We start from the raw sequence: 18,610 nt of genomic DNA, 5'->3' as shown, positions 1-18,610 counted from the left end.
GCCTCTAAGAGAAGCAAATTTCATCCGATCCGGCTGAAATTTGGTACGTGGTGTTGGTATATGTTCTCTAATGACCATGTCAAAATTGGTCCACATCGGCCCATAATTGTATATAGCCCCCATATAAACCGATCCCCAGATTTGACCTCCGGAGCCTCTTAGAGGAACAAAAGTCATCCGATCCGATTGAAATTTGGTCCGTGCTGTTAGTATATGGTCTTTAACAACCATGCAGGAATTGGTCCATATTGATCCATAATTATATAGCCCCCATATAAATCTATCCCCAGATTTTCGGTCTATAGATATATATAGACGTTTCCCAATTACACAAAAATTGGTCCTTATCGGTTCATGGTTGCCACTCGAGCCAAAAATAATCTACCAAAATTTTATTTTTATAGAAAACCTTGTCAAAATGTTATTTCTATAGAAAATTTTGGGAAAATTTTATTTCTATAGAAAATTTTGTAAAAATTTTATTTCTATAGAACATTTTGTCAAAATTTTGTCAAAATTTTATTTCTATAGAAAATTTTGTCAAAATTTTATTTCTATCGAAAATTTTGTAAAAATTTTATTTCTATAGAAAATGTTGTCAAAATTTTATTTCTATAGAAAATTTTTTCAAATTTTTTTTTCTATAGAAAATGTTGTCAAAATTTTATTTCTATAGAAACTTTAAACTTAATTATATACGTATTTAATCGGCCTTTTTAGTTTAATATAACCACGTATGGACTATGTGGTATATATTACGGTGCTAGGAAGTTTTAAGATACCTTGCCATCGGCAAGTGTTACCGCAACCCAAGTAATTTGATTGTGGATGACAGTCTTCAGTAGAAGTTTCTACGCAATCCATGGTGGAGGATACAGAAGCTTCGGCCTGGCCGAACTTACGGCCGTATATACTTGTTTACCATTAGATTTTTGGTTTTTTTATAGCCTTCACCATAGGATGGGGGTATATTAACTTTGTTATTCCGTTTGTAACACATCGAAATATTGCACTAAGACCCCATAAAGTATATATATTCTGGGTCGTGGTGAAATTCTGAGTCGATCTGAGCATGTCCATCCGTCCGTCTGTCTGTTGAAATCACGCTAACTTCCGAACGAAACAAGCTATCGACTTGAAACTTGTCACAAGTAGTTGTTATTGATGTAGGTCGGATGGTATTGCAAATGGGCCACATCGGTCCACTTTTACGAATGGCCCCCATATAAACGGACTGCCAAATTTGGCTTGCGATTGCTCTAAGAGAAGCAAATTTCATCCGATACGGCTGAAATTTGGTACATAGTGTAAGTATATGGTCTCCAACAACCATACCGATGTAAACCATAAATTGGTTTACATCGGTCCATAATTATATATAGCCCTCATATAAACCGATACCCCGATTTGGCTTGCTGAGCCTCTAAGAGAAGCAAATTTCATCCGACCCGGTTGAAATTTGGTACGTGGTGTTAGTATATGATATTTAACAACCATGTCAAAAGTCCATAATCATATATAGCCCCATATAAACCGACCCCGAGATTTGGTTTTGGAGCCTCTTGAAGGAGCAAATTTCATCCGAGTCAGTTGAAATTTGGTACATTGTGCTAGTATATGGCCGTTAACAATTCAATTCTGGCTCTCTACGTACCGTGCAAAAGTCCATGTCGATTCGTAATTATTTGTAGACTTACCTATACATGCCTTTTTTGTTTAATATATACCACGTATGGTCTAACTCACAATTTAGAAAACGATGTTAAGAAGTTTTAAGATACCTTGCCATCGGTAAGTATTACCACAACCCAAGTAATTCGACTGTGGATGACAGTCTTTCGTAGAAGTTTCTACGCAATCCATGTTGGAGGGTACTTAAGATTCGGCCTGGCCAAACTTACCGCCATATATACTTTTTTTTCTTTTTCTGTATAGTCAACTTTTCCCACCAGTGTTCTTTTTTCTGTTTTTCGATGATATGCTCTAACGTCTTATTAAACTAATATATCCACTGATAAGGTTGTTCAACAGTTGTTCCAATCAATTACTTGACATCATTCTAACAATCACGCATCAATCGTTTATCACAAACAAATTTGAAAATGATTTTTTAATTGTTCTAAAATAGAATTGACATTAGCCGGTTATCAGTGAATAGTAACGCGTGAATTCAATTCACTTGAGACTACAACAACAACAACATAATCAGCAATCGGCTGCAATTCTCACCTAAAACTACTGATAATAGCAGCAGAATGCTCGTACTCAGTCGATCAGAGATTATTTTTGGTTCGAAGAGCTCACAAGACGATCAGTAATTTATTGAATTTATTAGGATAAAGACCCCATATTGAAGACAATCGAAATGCGTGTGGTTATATTAGGTGGTGGTATCAATGGTTTCAGTTGTGCTGTTCGAATACAGGAACATTTTCAAAATCGCAATATACCGATAGATGTGACCGTATTGTCCGAGGAGTTTACACCCAACACTACCGGTGATGGTTCGGCTGGGTTGTGGGGACCTTATTTGCTGGGTAATACACCAGCTGAAAGTGTTTAGTAAGTATAATATTTCCAATTAAAAATATTTTGAAGTGCAACAGTTGATTTTGATTTTATTGTCCAGTAAATGGTCTAAGGGAATGCATGACTTTTTACAAGAGTTATGGCTTTCAGAGGATGCTGGAGAAGCTGGTGTCTGTTTGCTGCCTGTAATTCGTTTGACTACTACCGATACCCCAGTGGCAGATTTTTGGAGAGATATTGTCTATGGATGTCAAGAAATTCCACCGAAATTACTTGAGGAATACAATGCTAATCGCGTAAAGAAATTCAAGTAAGAGCAACGAATCAAAAGATCATTACGGGTATTATTAACTCGAATTTACCTAGTAACAAGTATATACGGCCGTAAGTTCGGCCAGGTCGAAGCTTATGTACCCTCCACCATGGATTGCGTGGAAACTTCCACTGAAGACTGTCATCCACAATCGAATTACTTGGGTTGCGGTAACTTAAAAGGCAAGGTATCTTAAAACTTCCTAACACCGTAATATATACCACATAGTCCATACGTGGTATATATTAAACTAAAAAAAGCCGATTAAATACATATATAGTTAGGTTTGACAAAATTTTCTATAGAAATAAAATTTTGACACCATTTTCTATAGAAGTAAAATTTGGGAAACATTTTCTATAGAAATAAAATGTTAACAAAATTTTCTATAGAAATAAAATTTGCACAAAAATTTCTATAGAAATAACATTTTGACTAAATTTTCTGTAGAAATAACATTTTGACAAAATTTTCTATAAAAATAAAATTTTGGTAGATTATTTTTGGCTCGATTGGCAACCATGATTGTGAACCGATATGGACCAATTTTTGTATGATGGGGATCGGCTATATATAACTATAGACCGATACGAGCCAATTTTGGCATAGTTATTAGCGGGCATATACTAACACCACGTTTCAAATTTCAACCAGATCGGATGAATTTTGCTCCTCCAAGAGGCTCCGGGGATCAAATCTGGGGAACGGTTTATATGGGGGCTATATATAGTTATGGACCAATAAGGACCAATTTTTGCATGGTTGTTAAAGATCATATACTAATACCGTGTACCAAATTTCGGCCGGATCAGATGAAATTTGCATCGTTTAGAGGATCCGCAAACCAAATCTGGGGATCGGTTTATATGGGGGCTATATATAATTATGGACCGATGTAGACCAATTTTGGCATGGTTGTTAGAGACCATATACTAGCACCAGTACCAATTTCAGCCGGATCGGATGAAATTTGCTTCTCTTAGAGGGTCTGCAAGCCAAATTTGGGGGTCCGTTTGTATGGGGGCTATACGTAAAAGTGTACCGATAATGGCCCATTTGCAATACCATCCGACCTACATCAATAACAACAAGTTTCAAGTCGATAGCTTGTTTCGTTCGGAAGTTAGCGTGATTTCAACAGACGGACGGACGGACATGCTCAGATCGACTCAGAATTTCACCACGACCCAGAATATATATTCTTTATGGGGTCTTAGTGCAATATTTCGATCGGAATGACAAAGTTAATATATCCCCATCCTATGGTGGATGGTATAAAAAGGCCGATTAAACACATATATAGATAGGTTTGACAAAATTTTCTATAGATATAAAATTTTGACAAAAGTTTCTATAGAAAAAAAATTTTGACAACATTTTCTATAGAAATAAAATTTTGCCAAAATTTTCTATAGAAATAAAATTTGACAAAATTTTCTATAGGAATAAAATTTTGACAAAATTTTCTATAGAAATAAAATTTTGACAAAATTTTCTATAGAAATAAAATTTTGACAAAATTTTCTGTAGAAATAAAATTTTGCTAGATTATTTTTGGCTCGAGTGGCAACCATGATTATGAACCAATATGGACCAATTTTTGTGTGATGGGGATCGGCTATATATAACTATAGACCTATATGAACCAATTTTGGCATGGTTATTATCGGCCATATACTAACACCACGTTTCAAATTTCAATCAGATCGGATGCATTTTGCTTCACCAAAAGGCTCCGGAGATCAAATCTGGGGAACGATTTATATGGGGGCTATATATAATTATTGACCGATGTGGACCAATTTTTGCATAGTTGTTAGAGACCATATACTTGCACCATGTACCAAATTTCAGCCGTATCGGATGATATTTTCTTCTTTTAGAGGCTCCGCAAGCCAAATCTGGGGATCGGTTTATATGGGGGCTATATATAATTATCGACCGATGTGGACCAATTTATGCATGGTTGTTAAAGACCATATACTAACACCAAGTACCAAATTTCAGCCGGATCGGATGAAATTTGCTTCTCTTAGAGGCTCCGAAAGCCAAATCGGGGGATCGTTTTATATGGAGGCTATATACAATTATTGACCAATGTGGACCAATTTTTGCATGGATGTTAGAGACCATATACTAACACCATGTACCAAATTTCTTATTTTCTTCTCTAAGAGGCTCCGCAAGCCAAATCTGGGGATCGGTTTATATGGGGACTATATATAATTATGGACCGATGTAGACCAATTTCTGCATGGTTGTTAACGACCATATACTAACACAATGTACCAAATTTCAGCCGAATCGGATAAAATTTGCTTCTCTTAGAGGCTCCGAAAACCAAATCGGGGGATCGATTTATATGGGGGCTATATATAATTATGGACCGATGTAGACCAATTTTTCCACGAATGTTAGATACCATATACCAACACCATATACCAAATTTCAGCCGGATCGGATGAAATTTGCTCTTCTTAGAGGGTCTGCAAGCCAAAGTTGGGAGTCCGTTTATATGGGGGCTATACGTAAAAGTGAACCGATATGGCCCATTTGCAATACCGTCCGACCTATATCAATAATAACTACTTGTGCCAAGTTTCAAGTCGAAAGCTTGTTTCGTTCGGAAGTTAGCGTGATTTCAACAGACGGACGGACGGACAGGCTCAGTCGACTCAGAATTTCACCACGACCCAGAATATACATATATACTTTATGGGGTCTTAGTGCAATATTTCGATCGGAATGACAAAGTTAATAAACCCCCATCCTATGGTGGATGGTATAAAAAGGCCGATTAAATACATATATAGTTAGGTTTGACAAAATTTTCTATAGAAATAAAATTTTGACAAAAGTTTCTATAGAAATAAAATTTTGACAACATTTTCTATAGAAATAAAATTTTGCCAAAATTTTCTATAGAAATAAAATTTGACAAAATTTTCTATAGGAATAAAATTTTGACAAAATTTTCTATAGAAATAAAATTTTGACAAAATTTTCTATAGAAATAAAATTTTGACAAAATTTTCTGTAGAAATAAAATTTTGCTAGATTATTTTTGGCTCGAGTGGCAACCATGATTATGAACCAATATGGACCAATTTTTGTGTGATGGGGATCGGCTATATATAACTATAGACCTATATGAACCAATTTTGGCATGGTTATTAGCGGCCACATACTAACACCACGTTTCATATTTCAATCAGATCGGATGCATTTTGCTCCACCAAAAGGCTCCGGAGATCAAATCTGGGGAACGATTTATATGAGGGCTATATATAATTATGGACCGATATGTACCAATTTTTGCAAGGTTGTTAGAGACCATATAACACCATGTACCAAATTTCAACCGAATCGAATTTTGCTCCTGCAAGAGGCTTCGGAGGTCAAATCTGGGGATCGGTTTATATGAGGGCTATATATAATTATGGACCGATATGGACCAATTTTGGCATGGTTGTTACAGACCATATACTAACACCACGTACCAAATTTCAACCGGAGTGGATGAATTTTGCTCCTCTAAGAGGCTCCGGATGTCAAATCTGGGGATCGCTTTATATGGGGGCTATATATAATTATGGACTGATATAGACCAATTTTTGCATGGTTGTTAGATACCATATACTCATACCATGTACCAAATTTCAGCCGCATCGGATGAAGTTTGCCTCTCTAAGAGGATCCGCAAACCAAATCTGGGGATCGGTTTATATGGGGGCTATATATAATTATGGACCGATATGAACCAATTTTTGCATGGTTGTTAGAGACCATATACTAACACCACGTACCAAATTTCAACCGGATCGGATGTATTTTGCTCCTCTAAGAGGCTCCGGAGGGCAAATCTGGGGATCGGTTTATATGGGGGCTATATATAATTATGGACCGATATGGACCAATTTTTGCATGGTTGTTAGAGACCAAATACTTACCATGTACCAAATTTCAGCCGGATCGGATGAAATATGCTACTTTTATAGGCTCCGCAAGCTAAATCTGGGGGTCCGTTTATATGGGGCTATACGTAAAAGTGGACCGATATGGCCCATTTTCAATACCGTCCGACCTACATCAATAACAACTACTTGTGACAAGTTTCAAGTCGATAGCTTGTTTCGTTCGGAAGTTAACGTGATTTCAACAGACAGACGGACGGACGGACGGACATGCTCAGATCGACTCAGAATTTCACCACGACCAAGAATATATATACTTTATTGGGTCTTAGAGCAATATTTCGATGTGTTACAAACGGAATGACAAAGTTAATATACCACCCCCCTATGGTGGAGGGTATAAAAACTTGTAGAGTACTGACAAAATTTTAATAGGACAATGAATTAATTTGCGCGTCCTAAAATTAGTGTCAAATATGGGTTATTTTGTAGTGTAATCAAATTTCAAGAGGCGAAATACTATATATATTGTTTTATTTCCCTTTTGTATCCTCTAATACTATTATTATTTATACACGATAACCCTAATCTTTACTTTTACAGATCGGGTCTTCATTTCCTTACGTATACATCGGAGCCCCGAAAATTGCTGCCTTATCTCATGCAACGCTTTCAGAAACGTGGTGGTAAAATTGTCAAGCAGAAAATTGAGAGTTTAAAGGAATTTTCTGAAAGTGCCGAATATGATGTGGTAGTGAATTGTACCGGTTTGGGATCTTTTAAATTGCTGGGTGATGAGAAAATGTACCCGGTACGCGGTCAAGTGAGTAGAGTACGCGCTCCATGGATGTATTATTGTTTACTGGACGAAAGTGATGATGGAAATTACATTATTCCCAAGTAAGCGATATTCCACGAAAAAAAAAAAAATAGAAGAGAAATAATGATTGTAGGGTAAATGGTGGATAAGAAAAATATTGAGTGTACATTATTTAATTATCACCCCAAGAAAGGATATCACCCCGAGTATGTTTAAAGAGCAGAATGTTATTTTTGGATGGGGTACATGTAACAAGTATCTGATTTCGGCGGCCATGTATATGTCCGGCCAGATAACATATCAATGTTCCATGTTCCCCTTCATATTCCTTCTCTATGTGATAGTACAATAACACGATGCACAGTGGGATGAAATACAAAAACGGTTAAATTTTATCATTTGTGAACGAAAGAGGTATTTTTCAAAATTATTTAAATTTTTTAATAGTTATAGTTTAGATATACACAAAAAATTATTATAGCTTTATTTTAGGTTCCAAAATAAGATGCCGAATGTGGTTTAAATTGGTCCATGTTTTGGACCTCCAGATTTGGCTTCTGGGGCTACACACCGCATATTTACCTGAAATTGAAAAATCTGATGTAGTTTAGGTCCATAAAGAGATACGTGAAATTTGGCTTATATTTGTAAGAGTTTGATACTGATTTAGTTTCTTGAGGGCATAGAAGACGCACTTATCATCCAATTTGCTCGAAGTAGTAACATTTTCTGATTTGGTTTCTCGTGCTCATTGGATTACCAGAAATCTACAGAATTTAAACTTCAATGCATGATTAGACGAGAAGTATAAGATTCCTGTAAAACTCGAACAAAAATGGTTCTTATAAATCCAGGAGAGGCATCGTGGTGCAATATAAACGTTCTGCACACAATTTTTATACCCTGCGCCACACTGTGGAACAGGGTATTATAAGTTAGTGCATATGTTTGTAACACCCTGAAGGAGGCGAGATAGACACATGGTGTCTTTGGCAATAATGCTCAGGGTGGGTCCCTGAGTCGATATAGCCATGTCCGTCTGTCCGTCCGTCTGTCTGTGAATACATTTTTGTGATCAAAGTCTAGGTCGCAATTTAAGTCCAATTGCCTTCAAATTTGGCATATGTTCCTAATTTGGGTCAGAATAGAACCCTATTGATTTTGGAAGAAATCGGTTCAGATTTAGATATAGCTCCCATATATATCTTTCGCCCGATATGGACTAATATGGTCTTAAAAGCCAGAGTTTTGGCCTAATTTGGTTGAAATTTTGCACAGAGAGTAGATTTAGCATTGTAGCTATGCGTGCCAAATTTGGATTAAATCGATTCAGATTTAGATATAGCTCCCATATATATCTTTCGCCCGATATACACTTATATGGACCCAGAAGCCAGAGTTTTATCCCTATTAGCTTGAAATTTTGCACAAGGAGTACAATTGGTAGTATAGTCATGTGTGCCGAATTTGATTGGAATCGGTTCAGATTTAGATATAGCTTCCATATATATTTTTCGCCCGATATAGACTTATATGGCCCCAGAAGCCAGAGTTTTGGCCCACTTTGGTTGAAATTTTGCACTAGGAGTACAATTAGTATTATAGTCATGTGTGCCAAATTTAATTGAAATCGGTTCAGATTTAGATATAGCTTCCATATATATGTTTTTCTGATTTCGACAAAAATGGTCAAAATACCAACATTTTCCTTGTTAAATCGCCACTGCTTAGTCGAAAAGTTGTAAAAATGACTCTAATTTTCTAAAACTTCTAATACACGTATATCCAGCGATAAATCATAAATAAACTTTTGCGAAGTTTCCTTAAAATTGCTTCAGATTTAAATGTTTCCCATATTTTTTTACTAAAATTGTGTTCCACCCTAGTGCATTAGCCAACTTAAATTTTGAGTCTATAGATTTTGTAAAAGTCTATCAAATTCTGTCCAAATCGAGTGGTATTTAAATGTATGTATTTGGGACAAACCTTTATATATACCCCCCAACACATTTGACGGATGTGATATGGTATCGAAAATTTAGATCTACAAAGTGGTGCAGGGTATAATATAGTCGGCCTCGCCCGACTTTAGACTTTCCTTACTTGTTTTTTTCTGATTCAATTACGAAATTAATTGATCTAATAAGTTTATTAATTGAAAAATCACAGAAATAATAGTATTAATTTTATTAGTTTTTTAATTGAAAATTCACAGAAATGATAGTATTAATTAAAAAATTAATTGAAAGTCAATCAAAAAATTAATTGACATTAATTGGTACTATTAATTAAAAAACTTGTTGAATTAATTAAATTTCTAATTGAATATTTTTATACCCACCGCCATAGAATGGTGATGTGGGTATAATACGAGGGCAGTTCGGAAACTTCTTAGCCTAGCACAAAAAGCGCGGTATAAACAGAAAAAAAAGTTAAGTGTTTTGGAAACTTCCATCTCTGTTATGAACACATGTTAAATTTTGTTTCGATCTGGCAACACCTTCATATAGAAACAGGTGTTCAAAAAAGACGCATCCGCAATTTTTTACAATGGAAAAATTAGAAATGTGTGCTGTCACTAAATATTTACATAAAAAAGGTTTATCGGGAATGTGTTAGGTGAAAGTATAAAAAATTGGGTTGCTGAATTTAAACGTGGTCGTACAAGCATTGAAGATGAACCACGTAGTGGACGTCCAAAAACACCAACAACAACAGAAATTGTAGCCAAAGTGCATGATATGGTATTAAATGATCTACGAATAAAAGTGCGTGAAATTGGTGATTCATCGGAATCTCAAATGATCGAGTCCATTTAATTTTGCATGAAGAACTACAGATGAAATAGCTTTCTGCAAGATGGGTGCCGCATTTGTTAACAGTCAATCAAAAACGCATAAGAATGAACATTTCTCAAGCTTGTTTGGATCGTTTTAAGCGAAATAAAATTGATTTTAAGCGTCGTTTCATAACTGTTGATGAGACATGGATCCACAGCTATACTCCAGAGACAAAAGATCAATCCAAACAATGGACTGAAGCTAGAGGAAGTGCCCCAAAGAAGGCAAAAACAATTCAATCGGCTGGTAAGGTTATGGCAGCGGTTTTATGGGACTTCAAAGGTATTTTATTGATTGACTATCTGCAAAAGGGTAAAATAATAAATTCAGAGTACTATTGCAGTCTTGTGGATCAATTAAATGTAAAAATTCGAGAAAACGTCCTGGCTTACAACACAAAAGAATATTTTTTCATCAAGACAACGCAGCAGCGCACAAGAGTGTTTTAACAATGGCTAAAATCAACGAATTAAAGTACGAGTTGCTTGACCACCCACCTTATTCTCCTGATTTAGCTCCCAGTGACTTTTACTTGTTCCCAAATCTAAAAAAAAATTTCTTGCTGGAATTTTTCATTGATAGGCTCTTTCATTGATAGGCTAAGAAGTTTCCGAACGGCCCTCGTAAATTTGTCATTCCGTTTGTAACACATGGAAATATTGATTTCCGACTATATAAAGTATATATATTCTTGATCAGAGAGAAATTCTATGACGATTTAACCATGTCCGTCTGCCTGTTGTAATCACGCTCCAGTCTTCAATAATGAAGAAATTGTGCTGAAATTTTGCACAAACTCGTCTTTTGTCTGCACGCAGGTCAAGTTCGAAGATGGGCCATGTTTTGATATAGTCCCCATATAAATCGACCACCCGATTTGGGTTATTGGGCTTCTAGAAACCGTATTTTTTATCCGATTTGCCTGAAATTGGATACCTAGAGGTATTAGAGAATCAAAAATATGTGTGCCGAAAATGGTGTTTATCGGTCCATGATGTGGTATAGCCCCCTTATAGGCCGACTTCACGATTTTATTTCTTGGGCTTCTAGAAACCGTACGTTCAGTCGGATTTGCCTGAAATTTGAAATCTAGCGATATTTTAGGAACAGAAATACGTGTGCCGAAACTGGCCTATATCGCCTATGGGCTTCTAGAAACCGTAGTTTTTATCCAATTTGCCTGAAATTGGAAATCAAGAGGTATTCAAGGACCTTAAAGAGGTGTGTCGAAAATGGTGAATATTGGTCATTTTTTGGTATGGCCCCGATATAGACCGATCTCCCGATTTTATTTCTTGGGCTCCTAGAATCCGCAGTTTTTATACAATTTACCTGAAATTGCAAACGTAGAGGTATTTTAAGACCATAAAGAGGTGTCCTGAAAATGGTGATTATCGGTCCATGTTTTGGTATAGCCCCCATATAGACTGATTTCTCAATTTTTACTTCTTGGCCTTCTACAATCCGCAATTTTTATCCAATTTGCCTAAAACTGGAAATCCATAATTATTTTAGTACCACAAATACGTGTACCGAAAATTGCGTGTATCGGTCCATGTTTTGATATAGTCCCCACATAAACCGATATCCCTCTTTTACTTCATGGGCTTCCAGAATCCGCCGTTTTTATCCGATTTACCTGAAATTGGAAATCTAGAGGTATTTTAGGACCATAAAGAGGTGTGCCGAAAATGGTGATTGTCGGTCCATATTTTGGTATTTTTGGAAATTTGAATTAAAATTTTTTTTCTATGTGGGTTCAATCCTAGTTTCGAAAAAAACACCAAAAAGTTTTTCGGTGGTGAATTATCCCTTCTCAATAATGCTGGGGACATTTCTGAGGGGTTCAACATATTTGTCGACAACCAATTTCATCCCACTGCGCAAAATAATCATTGAACAAGTGAGTAAAGTAGAAAGTCGGGCGGGACCGACTATATCATACCCTAAACCACCCGTACTGAATTAGTAATCATAAGCATTTGTGGGGTAACATTGATATAGGTTTGGGAGATAAACCTCAGTTGAATATTTAAGAAAATTAACGGGTACATGCTTATGGGTGCTTTGTATCAATCTGACTATAACTCATAGTCAGTGTTGCCAGGGAAAATGTTCGGTTTAACCTACAAGGACAAAAAAGTTCCCTACTTTCCCATACATTCCCAAACATTTTTCCCTACAATAATTTTCGTTAAATTTAGACAAATTTTACAGAACAAAAAAGGCTCTAAGTACATTATTATCATAAAACATGAAAATGCAACGTATATAATCTAGAAAATAAATTTGTATTACCACCACGGTTGCCACAGTTGGTAGATTTCTACCAAAAATAGTATTTTTTTTGCTAAATCTCTATAGAAATAAAATTTTGGAAAAAGTTTCTATAATTTTTTTTTTTTTTTGAGAAATTTCTCTATAGAAAAAAAATTTTGATAATAAATTCTATAGAAATAAAATTTTGAGAAAATTTTTTATAGAAATAATATTTTGAAAAAAAAATTCAGGAATAAAGTTTTGACAAAAATTTTTATAGAAATATTTGTTTGGTAGATTTGTGGTAATCTTCAGATTTTGTTAGTTTTTTTTGGCACGAGTGGTAACTGTTGTTACCACACATTGTTAAAGATCAAGCCTTGCCTGCTTCTAGTTTCCTCCTCTAGAGCCACCAAAATGTTAAAATTATTACAAATTGTGTTGAGTGAAAATGTCTACCACAGTTGGTAGAATTCTACCAAAAATAGTAACTTTTTTTGTTAAATCTCTATAGAAATAAAATTTTGAAAAAAGTTTCTATAATTTTTTTTTTTTGAGAAATTTCTCTATAGAAAAAAAATTTTGATAATAAATTCTATAGAAATAAAATTTTGAGAAAATTCTTTATAGAAATAATATTTTGAAAAAAAAAATCAGGAATAAAGTTTTGAGAAAAATTTCTATAGAAATATTTGTTTGGTAGATATGTGGTAATTTGTGGTAATCTTCAGATTTTGTTAGATTTTTTTTTGGCACGAGTGGTAACTGTTGTTACCACACATTGTTAAAGAGCAAGTCTTGCCGGCTTCTAATTTCCTCCTCTAGAGCCACCAAAATATAAAAATTATTACAAATTGTATTGAGTGAAAATGTCCCTTCATTGTGGCCCTACGTCCCTACAAGACGTTAAATATTAAAAAAACCCTACATATAGCGAATTTCCCCTACTTCTAGCAACATTGGCTGTTGTTGATATTGCACCTATCATGCATGTATGCCACTAATATTGAGCCCATTAATAAAAAAGAGAAAATCGCTCAATTAGTTGTGTGTAATAAATCCAAATTTGTAAAAATCGAGCAATATTCTTATGTAAGAGCTACAAGTACGTATAAATACGATCGGCCAGTTCATCAAAATTTGAAATTTTATTAACATTGGTCAATAAATAGGAGTACTATAGCCAAATTTGGGAAAATCGAGCGATGCATATATATGGAAGCTATATCTAAATCTGAACCAATTTGCATAATATTTTGCGGGTTTGATTAATACCACAAAAGGTTACCTTGTGCAACATTTGGGTAAGATCTATGGTCATACATAAGGTTATTAGGGGCGAATTTTTCAAAATCGGGCGATACATATATGGGAGCTATATCTACATCTGAACTGATTTCGATGAAATTTTGCACATATAGTTAGTACTATAGGGGGACTATATCTAGCCAACTTTGAGTAAGATCGGTTAATAAATAAGGGTTCTATGGCAAAATTTGGGAAAATCGGGCTATACATATATATGGGAGCTATATCTAAATCTGAACCGATTTCGATGATTGTTTGCACATATAGTTAGTGCTATAGAAGACTACACTTAGCCAAATTTGAGTAAGATCGGTTGATAAATAAGGGTTTTATGGCCAAATTTAGAAAAATAGGGCGGTACATATATATGGGAGCTATAGCTAAATCTGAACCGATTTCGATGATTTTTTGCGCATATAGTAAGTGCTACAGAAGATTACATTTAGCCAACTTTGAGTAAGATCGGTTGATAAATAAAGGTTTTGTGGCCAAATTTGGGAAAATCGGGCAATACATATATATGGGAGCTATATCTAAATCTGAACCGATTTCGAAAAAATTTTGCAGACTTAAAGGGTGATATAAAAGATTACTTTGTGCCAAATTTGACGACCATCGGATAGTAAAAAAAGTGCAACGTGATCCTATTTGTCGAAATCGGGCGATATATATATATGGGAGCTATATCTAAATTTGAACCAAATTCAATAGCGTTCGTCCTTGTGACCAAGAAACACCCTGTACCAAATTTCATCAAAATCGGTTAATAATTGCGACCGGAATCCTGTGAACAACAAATACATGGACAGACGGACGGCTATATCGACTCAGGAGGTGATTTTGAGTCGATCGGTATATATTTTATGGGGTCTAAAATAATTATTTCTGGTAGGCACAGTTTTTGCCTGATCAAAGTTTTTATACCCTGACCACTATGTGGTTTATCGTTTCTTTTCTTTTGTATAAAATCGTAGCAATTCATCAATATTAAAAATTTAAATTATTTCTAGCATGGACAACGTCGTGTTGGGTGGCACACATCAAGAAAACGATTTTAATATTTCCATATGTCCCAATGACAAAAAATTCATAACTGAAGGTTGTCATCAAATTGTACCAGCTTTAGCAAATGCTACACATTTATTCGATTGGGTTGGCCAAAGACCGGGAAGGCCTAATATACGATTGGAACCGGAACATTTTGGTATTATTTTTCAGATTTTCATATATTCATAAAAATAATCTAATTTGTTTCTTAAATTTATTTTAGATAAAAAATTAGTCATCCATAATTATGGTCATGGTGGAAGTGGTGTTACCTTAGCCTGGGGTTGTGCTGCCGATGTTTTGGATATTCTCGAGAAGTCTCTAGCAAATGTCCATCAACAGAAGGCAAAATTGTAATCAATTCTGTTATCCTCCCTCATGTTAACATTTGTATATTGTATGTATCTAAACATGTTTATAAATAATGTTGCCAGCAATATTGTTGATTTTTTAGTATTTTATTATTCATTTGCTTACCAGGGAGTTTCAACTTCGTTTTTTCGACGAGTTTTGGTCGTTTTGTTTTCACATTTCGAGGATGTTTTCCTCCAGTATGTCATCGGCACTTGAAGTTGAAGAGTGGTATTGAAAGCGGATGATTGGTTCTTTAGAACCATTTCCCCCGATTTATTTTAGAGATTTTTTGTTTTGTTATATTGGATTTTAGTTCAATTGTTCTGTAACTAAAACTAAAATAAATCTTATGAGAATAGTGCAAAATTTTATAAACAATTTAATTTGAAAATAATGCTAAAATTATACATCGATGAAAGTAATAAAATAATGTGCTATTAAAAAATAATAAAAAATAAGTTTAATAAGTTTTTTTCAATAAAATTCACACACAATAATGAATTTCCTTTCTCAAAACAATAATTTTAGTCAAACGAAGTTTTTTTGTTGTTAAAGTTGTTTCTTAAACGCTAAACATACACTGATAAAAACAATCAGAGTTTTTGACTTTGTACTAATAATTTTGAATTGATTCCGAGCAAAGAAGCAGAGAATTGATGTAATGATACCTTTATGACACAATACTCTTTTAAATTTGGGTTTTGCGTACTTGATTATAGAAAACAAATTTTAATTCATTCCTCTTTCAGTTTTTTCTCCATGTGCTATCAAAGCCCTTGAAAAATTAGCTAATTTAAATTTCCAAATTCAGATTCGTCTTCAAGTAGAAATTATGCAATATTTCAAGCAAAAAACGTCCTTAAAATAAATTATTGAAATTATTGGTTTATACAAAAAGTAAAAAAATATATACATAATTTCAATAATTCTGAAGAATTTTTTATTTTTTATTAAAGCCACGTTGCTTTAGTCAAACAAAATTTCTTTCATGTACACACAAAAAAAATATCAATTAATTTGATTGTCAATACAATTAAAATTATGTTTAAATTTGAGCTAACAACGTATTTTGTAAATCCATTTACGATTTAAAGGCACTTTAGCAAATAATTTTGTTATATCAACAAACATTTTGTTATATCAACAAAAATTTAGTTGAACTTCAAAAATTTCTGTAACAACAATTTATTGTTAGCTCAAAAATTGTAATATTATTTTGTGTGTAAAGATACACATTTTTAAGTCAAGCAATTAACTATAAGAAGAAAAGAATTTCATTGAAAACTTTATAGACTTTTGGGCAAGTGAAAAAAATTTAAATTAAAGAAATGCGTTTTGTATGATAAGCAAAATTTGCGTTCGTGTTTTAAGAACATGAAATATTTGGCCTCACGATAATATTTCTTTCAGTGTAGTTTGTTGGGTGCTAATGTACACAATGGATACCTTAAATTAAGATTAAGATTTGACTTAAAGGAATCATTTTTAACAAGAAGAAAAATCTCATTTCTGAGAAATTATTTTTTATTCGCTCAAAACAAAAAAAAAAAATGAATTCTGTATGTCTCTAACCCCTATTTTTGTGAAGCTCCTGTCCTATGAACATATCTGTCATCTTCCCTATGTATTCCATATGCCAGTTAGGGACTTAACTGTTGAAAATTTTTCAGTTAAAGTTAACGGGAAAGAAGATATTTGCAATTTAATTTCTGTTAACAGACAGTTAAAGCCTAACGAAGCTACATGGAAATGGTCGTAAAACCAATTTAACTCGATTTTAGTTTATGGAATTATTATTTGTTTGAGAAAAATTCTTTAACTTTATTAATTATAACCTGCGCCACACTGTGGAACAAGGTATTATAAGTTAGTGCATATGTTTGCAACACCCAACAGGAGACGAGATAGACACATGGTGTCTTTGGCAATATTGATCAGGGACGGCTCCTGAGTCAATATTGTTATGTCCGTCTGTTTGTCCGTCCGTCCGTCCATCTGCCCGTCTGTCCATCTGTCTGTGAACTCATTTTTGTAATCAAAGTCTAGGTCGCAATTGTAGTTCAATCGAATTCAAATTTGGCACAAGTATGTGTTTTGGGTCAGATTTTGGAAGAAATCGGTTCAGTTTTAGATATAGCTTCCATATATATTATTCGCCAAATATCAACTAATATAGCCCCAGAAGCCAGAAGGAGTGCAGATTTAGATATAGCTCACACATATATCATTCGCCTGATATACACTTATATGAACCCAAATGTCAGATTTAGATACAGCTCCCATATATATCCTTGGCTCGATTTACTCTCATATGAAAAGAGAGGTCAAAATTGTAATCCGATCTACGTCAACTTTTTCACATGGATTACAACTGACATTGACATAAAACTTCCATATATATGTTTTTCTGATTTCGTTTTTAAATCTAGGCTCTATAAAATAAAATTAGGATTTCAGTTTAAAAATCCAAATTATAAAAGATACTTGAAAGTCAAGAAATGTCTTCTTTTTCCAAAAAAAATATATATTTGACATTTTTTTATCTTTAATCTAACGATTCAATATCTCAGTTAATTTAAATATTATTATTTTTAATAAAAAATGCTGTTCTTTATTTTAAAGATAATTTGTCTTACATCAAAGAAGAGCGACTATGATAGAAGGACATAAATTTCAAAGATTCGTATTCTAAATTTAAAGAAAAAAGATTATAAACTTTCTTTGAATTAAAATTTCTTTATTTTTATGAAATTTATCCTTAATATAGCTGACGGCCTTAGCAGCCAATGCTGGTTTTCACTTTTTATCATTTATTTACTGTAGGATCAAAATAAACAATAAATAAATAAATACCCATAATATTGGGTTAATTTGCATGACCTAAAATAAGGTTGCATAATCATTCATTTTAGGTCAATATTTTTTCAGTATATATTTTAGTTCTTGGAAATTTAATTTTTTGACTAAAAAATTTTACAAAATTACACATGGAGCATAAATATATACTAAATTCATGTCTCCCACCAAATAGTTCAAAATTTTAACATATTATCACAGATGTACCCATCATGAGCTTCGTATGTCGCCAAACCCATCCTTGCAATTTAGAACTCAATTTTTTTACTTTAAACTACAAAATTTTCTTTAACAAGTGAAAACAAAAAAATATTTAAATTTACTTGAATTTGTCAAAAAAATATTTACATATTTTTGTGAAATCGGCGTG

The 18,610-nt window shown here is 33.9% G+C and overlaps 1 protein-coding gene across 1 annotated transcript; it reads left to right on the top strand.

Moving 5' to 3' along the window:
• The first annotated feature begins 2,281 nt into the window (after positions 1-2,281).
• Positions 2,282-15,467, top strand: Daao2 (D-amino acid oxidase 2). The gene is made up of 5 exons (XM_075300689.1): positions 2,282-2,562; positions 2,630-2,839; positions 7,360-7,656; positions 14,994-15,187; positions 15,254-15,467. Exons 1-5 carry the CDS (start codon positions 2,366-2,368, stop codon positions 15,385-15,387), a joined length of 1,032 nt encoding a protein of 343 aa, XP_075156804.1. The 5' UTR covers positions 2,282-2,365; the 3' UTR covers positions 15,388-15,467.
• The last annotated feature ends 3,143 nt before the right edge of the window (positions 15,468-18,610 follow it).

This window comes from Haematobia irritans, chromosome 3 (assembly GCF_050003625.1).
Source record: "Haematobia irritans isolate KBUSLIRL chromosome 3, ASM5000362v1, whole genome shotgun sequence".
In the NCBI taxonomy this organism is placed as follows: Eukaryota; Metazoa; Arthropoda; class Insecta; order Diptera; family Muscidae; genus Haematobia; species Haematobia irritans.
Note: the sequence above shows the minus strand (reverse complement) of the source record. Positions and strands in the feature narration are given on the sequence as shown.